This window comes from Natrix helvetica (assembly GCF_964273705.1).
Source record: "Natrix helvetica genome assembly, chromosome: 3".
Classification (NCBI taxonomy): Eukaryota; Metazoa; Chordata; class Lepidosauria; order Squamata; family Natricidae; genus Natrix; species Natrix helvetica.
The window spans coordinates 136898839-136907407 of NC_138549.1; the positions used below are offsets into that span (position 1 = coordinate 136898839).

Below are 8569 nucleotides of genomic sequence, written 5' to 3' on the forward strand. Positions count from 1 at the left end.
AGGTGCAAGAGGCAGTAAGTGTGGTCACCTCATGGATGCTGCTGTGTTGCAATATTTTGGGGGAGGGCTTATTTTCAGGGGAGGACTTATTTTAGTTCATGCGCTCAAAAGCCTGATTGGGCTTCTTATCTGGGGAGGTCTTATTTTGGGGGAAGCAGGGTACCTAAGTGCAAACGTAAGAGCAGTACTGCAGTGATGAGAGGTCTATGATGGGATGCTTTCATCTAAAAAAACCTTAGATGAACAAAATTCAGGGATCATACTACAAATAGGGCTGCAATGGCCCTTGTTGAAGAAGGCTATTCTAGAACGACAGTTCATTTATTAAGATCATTTGGAAACTACTCTGAATTACTAAATTTTGAAGTAAAGCTATAATCAAGGAAAAAGAGAAAGAAATTGAGTAAGTTATAAATCCAGCCAACATGAAGCTTGTTGACATAGTTAAGTAAAGTGTCAGTGTGGTTGGGGCTTGGAATGCATGAATTCTATAAGGCACAAGTAACCAGGAACAGGAGTAGAGTTCAAAGCACCAAAAGTTCATTTCATGCTACTTATACATAAGAATCTGTTCTACTAATGGTCAAGCCAAATTAACCCCAGATAAGAATTAACTGAATTCAAGGGGGCTGGACTTAGTTTTTTTGTGAGAACATAATGACTCAAACTGGTCACCTCATACAAATCCAATCCCTGTCATAACTTTGTTGTTCAATGAAATGTGCAAACCTTGTCAGTTATAATTTGTCCGATAAAAGATAGTTAAGCAAGAAATGGTTCGTACAATGTGCGCACAATCTTATTTGTAAATGAAATATGTATATAAACACACAATAAAAAGTAGATGAAATACACCTGCCATATACAAATTATAGATTTGTAACGCAAAGACCTTTGAAATATTCTTAGAAGGTCTAAATGTCATTAGAAAGTTATTCACATCCATCTCCCAGGACAAAGATACTGCTCTGCAGAAGGCTTTCTGCATTATTTTTATACTTGTAAATTTGTTGACAATGTGATCGCAAAGTAACGGTATATAAGTTCAGTATTGTTTCATCTACTCACTTCTGAATTCCAGTAGTTGTAGGATTCTGGTAATAAAGGAGTTAAGACTCAATGCTGGCTCCTTTTGGAATGGGCCAGCCTCTTCTCTACAACTAGACATCTGGATTTAATAAAATCTAGCAAATGAGAGTGTGCTCTCTCTCCCTTCTTTTACAGAGAAACTGTCAAAACATTCCAATGGTGTGAGGTAGAATCTGGTACAGAAGTTTCTGGCTGGCAAAGCACAAGACAACCAGCACAACCATGGCTCCTCAACGTATCTTGCTTCTGTTGGTTATCCTGGTCAGCGCTGTCGATGGGCAACAGCAGTTAATGGAATACATGGAGAGAAGACTGGCTGGCTTAGAGGTGAGCATATGAGATGGCAACTGACACATTCATCTTTGAGCTTGATAGGCACACGGCATTAGGACTGCAGTTGTATAGATTTCTTATTGAAAGTTTGAATAGTAGAAAAAAACATCCTCTCTCAAGCGGGAACTAACTATAGGCTTGATTTGAAGGAAGATAAGAGTGTTGTTCATGATTGTAGATAATGGTATGGAAGCTTGAATGCATGTGAAAATTTCAGGCTGCTTAGTTTATATTTGTAATGAGAGGTATGCAACATATTTTGAAAACAAAAAGCTTTTTTTTCCAGATTATAAAGTCTTGTTCCATAATTTAAAATGCTACAGTTATTTGGAAGGAGTATCCTGTTGAAACATAATGTCTGAGAGCACTTCAGCCACAAATTCATGAATGCTCTATTCTGAGGATTAGTAGCTGGATGCATGCTATTGACTGGGAGACAGAACTATAAAACAAGAGTTCTAAAGTCTAGTTTGCAACTTGGTACTTTTAAAAGTAAAACTAAATTGCAGATCATCTTAACAATGAAAATACGAGTATGCAGGATGCCTGATAATCCAGTAGGTAAATGAAAATATCTCAGAATTAGCTGATATTTTAACATGACAGGCTTTTAAAATCAAGACTTTCAGTATTTAATCTATAATAACAAAGGCTCTGTAATATGTCAGATCAAATATAAGCTGATTTTTACAGAGTGAACTCTGTCTCGGTTTGAGTTTGAGTTAATTTTTTATCCAGTTATGAGCTTTTTTGTTTTTTCCTGCAATTATCTGGATGTAACATGCTTGCTAAAGAGTTTCCTCTACATTCCCCTTAAAGCTTCTAATTCCCTCTACCCTCAGGAACGCATTTCCCAGTGGCATGATCAGAGCAGCCGTTATTCCACTGAACTGAGAGATTTCAAGAATAAGATGGTGTCCATGTTGGAGACAGTGGAAAAAGATAAGGAAATACTCCGTGCAGAGGTGGAAAATACTGCAGTACGGGTGGACCGACTGGAGAGAGAGGTGGACTATCTTGAGACCCAAAATCCTGCTCCACCCTGTGTGGAAGTAGATGATAAACTAATGGAGAATCAGGCTTCTCCTGGCAAGAAGCGCAAGAATGAGAAATATGACAAACTGACAGGTAAGCAGAATTCAGATTAACAGATTAACAGAGTTGGAAGGGACCTTATAGGTCATCTAGTCCAATCCCCCACTCAAGTAGAAGACCCTACACCATTTCTGACAAATGGCAGTCCAATCTCTTCTTGAAAGTCTCACGTGAGGAAGCTCCCACAACTTCCGAGGGCAAACTATTCAATTGGTTGATTGTTCTCACTGTCAGATTTGAAATAGTCATCCAGCTTCTGAAGATATTGAGAAAGGATAACCTCTGCATCACTCATGTTGGTTCTTTGGGCTGTAAGCTAGATCTCATCGACATAAATACATTTTTGAGAAACAGTTCCCTCAGGTCATGTGCCTGCACTAGAAGCCAGTGCTAACGATCCTCCCACATGTCTTTTCATATGGTTCCCAAATGTTACCATCAGCTATTAAGATATATTTGGCAGTGTTCACATGTTGGCTAAAGCTGTAATGTGGGTTGTTTGGTTTGGATTAGCATGCTGCGTTAATCGAGCCATTTTGGTGTGTAAACTATGGTTTGTGGATTAATATAATGTGTAAATCGAGCCAATTATTCATGAAACCATTGCTCAGAAAGCCTCGGCTTAGTATTATAAATGTCAGCCTAACCCCACTAAATAAAGGAATATTAAAATAGGCATTTGTAAATGTTTACCATCATGTGGGGATTAGATATACAGTTGAACTCTATTTCATATCTTACAATTCAAAACTCTGCCAGAAGGAAGACGGTCTTTAGTATTCTGAAAACAATTCTCCTACCAGAATATAACAAATGCCCCCTTTTTTTTTTAAAAAAAAAGAGAGATTCTGTGGCAGTGGAGAGCTGGCAGCTTTATATTGGTCATTGTTTAAGAAATCAAGACAGCAGCCTATTATTAAATAATAATAAATACAGTGAAAAAAAGGCATAACCTTAAATTATTTTAATGATCAACATGCAAAGCTCACAAAATGATGTAGCTGGTATTCAGCAAAAGCTATAATTTATTACGTCCTCGCCAATGGGAGTTGTTGCATTTCTCCTTCACTTAGCACAGCAGCCTAAGTAGCTGGACAGTTTTGGAAGAGGGGAGAGGGTTCATATTTCATATTTTATTCCTTACAACAGAAAGAACATTTACATTTTATAAGAAATGATTTTGTTTTCTTCCTAGCATTTTGGTCAACGTAGATTTTCTCCAGTCTCATTTTCCAGGGTTGCAACTATTACCACTGGAATCAGGTCCATCTAGTTTGCTGCTGGCTGTCCTCTCCACCCCCCCCCCAACCCCTCCATCATTCCCTGAATTATGGACTTAAGGAAATAGAACTTTGTCCAAAATACAATAATTTGTGCCTGGTCATTTGTGCCTCAAGAGAGAATTTTGGATTAATTTATTCTGTGATCCATTTGTTTGTTTTCTTGGCTATTCACAACATTGTGAACACCAAAGTTCAAAAGCATGAATATTCTTCTATCTTGCTAACTTTTGCTTCCACGGAGTGTCATAGTAAATCTATCCTACCAAGTGCTGTTCTGAGATGTATTTTTGACTGTTTGATCCTTTGTTGTTGATTGATCCTAAAAGACAGAGACAATCCATCACTTCAATATTTATTTATTTATAACAGATATAAACAAGTAATTGATAATCAAGTAATCAAATTTATTGCAGTCTTCAGACAGGAGCTTCAATTATCCTGGGCCAATTATCAATTATAAGGCTGGTTGCTGTACCTCTTGTCATTAGCTTGGCTTTTTTTTTTTTTTTTGTATTTAATCTTAGCTTCCTTTTCTCCCTGTACTCCCTACTTTTTATCACTGAAGTTTCCAGATTATTTGCATTTTCAGTTATCAAAGCAATGTCATCAGCATAGCAAGGTTATTGATTTTTTTCCCTCCAATTTTAAAGTCATGCTCATCTTCTTTCAGTAAAGCCCCCCCCCTCTGTCTCTCTGTCTCTCTCTCTCCACACGCACGCACGCACGCACGCACGCACACACACACACAGACACACAGACACAGACACACACAGACACAGACACACACACACAGAGTATGTAGGTTGAATAAATAAGGACACAGTATTCAGGCTTGACTCATTCTGCCAGCCTCGAGTCAGTCTGTTTCTCCATGATCCTTCCAGACTATGACTGGTAGTCCTCAACTTACAACAGCAATCGGGACCAGAATTTGTGTTGCTGCGTGAGGGAGTCATAAAGCACAATTGCATTGATTTGTAATGGCAATCTCTACTATCCTGGTTAACTGAATCCTATGATCATTACCAGTGGTGGGTTGCTAACCAGTTAACTACAGGTTTGCATGTGCTCGTGTGCACGGTTGCGCACATGCACGAAAGCTTCCGGGTGGGTGGGCAGAACCTCCCGCCACCGCCACTACTGGTTCAGCAGCAACCCACCTCTGATCATTACATAAGACAATTTTCTGCCAGCTTCTCGTAACTAAAATTATAGGAAATCTGGCTGGAAGTTCCAAGTCCCGGGCCTTCAGGTAATTAAGTGGCTGCTGCTAGGTGGAGGAGAAAGCAAGGGTGTGCTTGGGGATCGTCCATGAGAAGTGAGGCGCAGCAAAGGGAGCAGAGGTGGTATTCAGCCGTATCTCTCCAGTTTGGACAAACCGGTAGCAGTGGCTGCAGGCGGTTCCCCCTACCTGCCCCAACGTAATGTGCGAGCACTGCACATGCACGGAAGGTGGTGTGTGTTCCTGGGTGTGTGACGCAAGTCAGGGAAGGTGAGTAAGAGTGTCTAAGTGGTCATAATATAAGTGCAGAAGGGCTGGAGGTGGGTTGTCAGGTAGGTGAGATTTATCCCAGAGATGTACGACATTCCCGGCTGGTTTTCCCATTGACTTTCTGGAGAATTTGGCAGGGAAAGTTGCAAATGGTGAACATGTGATCATGGGAGAGTTGGCAACTGGTTATAAATACAAATGGGTTGCCAAGCACCCAGGCTGCAATCACAGGACTGCAGTGATTCTGGAATGGCCAGACTCCAAGAACTGGTTTTAACCTCCATTGGTTCAGCTCTGTCATAAGTTCAAAGTATTGCTGAATAATGGTCCTAGGTCAAATATTACCTATATATGATTTGCATAAAAACAATGAAGTATTCTGGGATTCCTATTTTCCTAAGCATATTCCCACCACAATCAAAGATTTTTCTATCACATAAGAAGCACAATTTGAGGTCTTTCTATGAGCTTTAGCTTCTCAATTATCAGTGTCCATCAGCAATAATGCATCTTGTTTTTTGGCCGTTTCTAAAGCCAGTTTGAACATCTCCAATCTCCTTTTCCATGTAGGGCTTTAATCTGTGTTGGATAATCCTAAACATTATTTTGCTACTCTGTGAAATTAAGGACATTACATGACAATTTGAACACCCTTGAATTTCCTGTATTTAGTATTAATTTGCGGAATGATCACTTCCAATTTGTTTGCCATTATTTCAATCTCCAGACTGAATGGCATAGTTTGGTTAGAACCTTTATTGATTCTGCTTCTAATGTTTGCCATATTTTCATAGACATTCCCTGAATTATTTTAGCCTTCTGACTTGGTAATGATTAGGAGTACTGATCCTTCATCTTCTTTTACTAGAGGTTCTTGTGAATAGGAAATATCCTCTAAATTGTCTCCAACAACAAGCAACCTCTCTTGCTGTCATGTTCCTTTGATTTCAGATTGATAATAAAACTGGTTAAAATCCTCTTTTTCTGAATCAGTTGGAGCATAAATTTGAATAATCATCATATTGAAGTGTTGTCTGAAATGTCTGATTGACAATATTCAGTCATTGATTGCATTGTACCCAAGAATTATCCTGGTGGCATTCTTCATAATTATGAAACTAACACCATTTCTTATGTGGTCTTATGTATATTCTTCAATTTATTGATGTCTAAATTGTCAATCTGTAGTCATTTCCTTTTCATATCATCTTTCATTGTGCTGAGATTTCCACTGTTCATATTTCTTATGTTCTATGTTCCCACTGTAATTCTGTTGTGGCAGCTTCAAATTTCTTTTCCTGCATGACAACAGCATAGCAAAATCTCTTGAAGGCTTTAATTTACCCATCTCACAAATGCACTAGTACTCCAAAAGATCCTCAAATATTCCTCAATAGCATAGAAGCATAGAATCAGAGGGCTGTAAGGGACCTTGGAGGTCTTCTAATCGAACCCCTGCCCAAGGCAGGAGTCGTATACCATTCTAGACAAATTGTTGTGCAGTTGCATTGAAAACACCCAACAATGAAATACCTGTGGATCCTGACCTTTCTTGCCTATTTGGACACATTGTCCAGTGCAGAAGCCCAGTTTGCCCTAAGTATATTCAGGTAATCTGTGTAAGTTAGAATTTCATATGGTATAGTATTTATATGGTGTACTTTTAAGTTAACTTAGTTGTTTGCTGTATCTCGTCAGTTAGAAGGTACATGCTTTGGGATTAGAAATGGGCAAAGTATTTGCATGAAGGCATACTTTTAACATATAAAATAAATGAATATAAGATACTGGTTTTTTTCACAGCATCAGCATATATAATGGAAGGCCATCAGTAGTTTAATTATCAATAAAGAAGTTGGTATAAATAATTTGTTTTAAAATATAAATAATCTCAGATATCTGTAAAATTTAAGCCACCTGTTTTTGAAGATGTTTTTGAAGATGACATGGAATATTTTATGTGCTTACATTTGTTGATATTATGCTTCATGATGGATATGAGATAGTATATATTAAGCATGCTATAACTATTCTTTATAGATTGCAGTGACACCATATCCCAAGTCAAAGCCATGAAGATATTAAAGAGGTTTGGCAGCACTGCTGGACTCTGGACCAAAGACCCCCTCAGTAATTCAGAGAAGATCTATGTGTTTGATGGCACCAGCAATGACACTGTCTATGTTTTTCCAAGGATGCGAGAATTCACCCTCTTTTCTGCTACCCGAAAGGCTGCACGCATCAAGTTGCCCTACCCATGGGTTGGCACAGGACATTTGGTATATGGAGGGTATCTTTATTATATTCGGCGACATGGCACATTTCAGGTCATCAAGTTTAGCTTGACCAACAAAACGATTGTTGATAGCTCTGTCTTCCCAGCTGAGGAACAGATCCCCGTCTTTGGTCTTACATCCTACAACTACATTGATTTGGGGGCCGATGAGGAAGGCATCTGGGCTATTTATGCCACACAAGAAAATGAGAGAAATATAGCATTGGCCAAACTAGATCCTACATCTCTAGACATTGAGCAAATGTGGGACACACCATGTCCGCGGGAGAATGCAGAGAGCGCTTTTGTTATCTGTGGAGCTCTCTATGTAGTATACAATACCCGGTTGCCCAGCCGATCCCGTATTCAATGTACCTTTGATGTCAGTGGCTCAATGACGTCTGAAGATGCTGCCCAACTCTATTTCCCAAAGCGATATGGTTCTCACTCCAGTATGAAGTACAACCCCAAAGAGAGGCAGATCTATGCTTGGGATGATGGCTATCAGATCATTTACCGTATGGAGATGAAGAAGAAGAGTGAAGTCTGAAAAAGACCTTTGTCTCTGGCAAAAGAGAATCTGAAACATATCTCAGTGCCACAGGTTATGACTCAGATACCATACATGTCAAGTGGTGCATAGCGTAGGAAGGCAGCAGCCACAATGAGGACTGATTAGACTGACCTTTTAAAGGGAAATATCTTTCTGATATATTAAATGCTTTTAAACAGATATTGTCCGCATTTTTATTGTTGCCTCTCAATTTTCATTTGCTTTTCAACTTAGATTTTTTTTAAAGTAAATAAATACATTTTATGATAGAAACACTTTTGTTCCATTTAAAAGAATGAAGAAAAGATTTGTGTATCTAACTTCTTAATTTACATGTTCTTCAATAGCTTTAATCCAACCTGGGATCCTCGACTCTGTAGATCTTTGCTGTAGATCACTCCTTTTTCAAAGCCGTTCAGAACAGATTATGAAATATTTGACTGTCATTT

General features: G+C 38.8%; 1 protein-coding gene across 1 annotated transcript; it reads left to right on the forward strand.

The window, feature by feature from the left end:
* Positions 1 to 1210: 1210 nt before the first annotated feature.
* OLFML3 (olfactomedin like 3) lies at positions 1211 to 8300 on the forward strand. Its single transcript, XM_081948909.1, has 3 exons — positions 1211 to 1416; positions 2265 to 2550; positions 7333 to 8300. Exons 1-3 carry the CDS (start codon positions 1312 to 1314, stop codon positions 8115 to 8117), a joined length of 1176 nt encoding a protein of 391 aa, XP_081805035.1. The 5' UTR covers positions 1211 to 1311; the 3' UTR covers positions 8118 to 8300.
* The last annotated feature ends 269 nt before the right edge of the window (positions 8301 to 8569 follow it).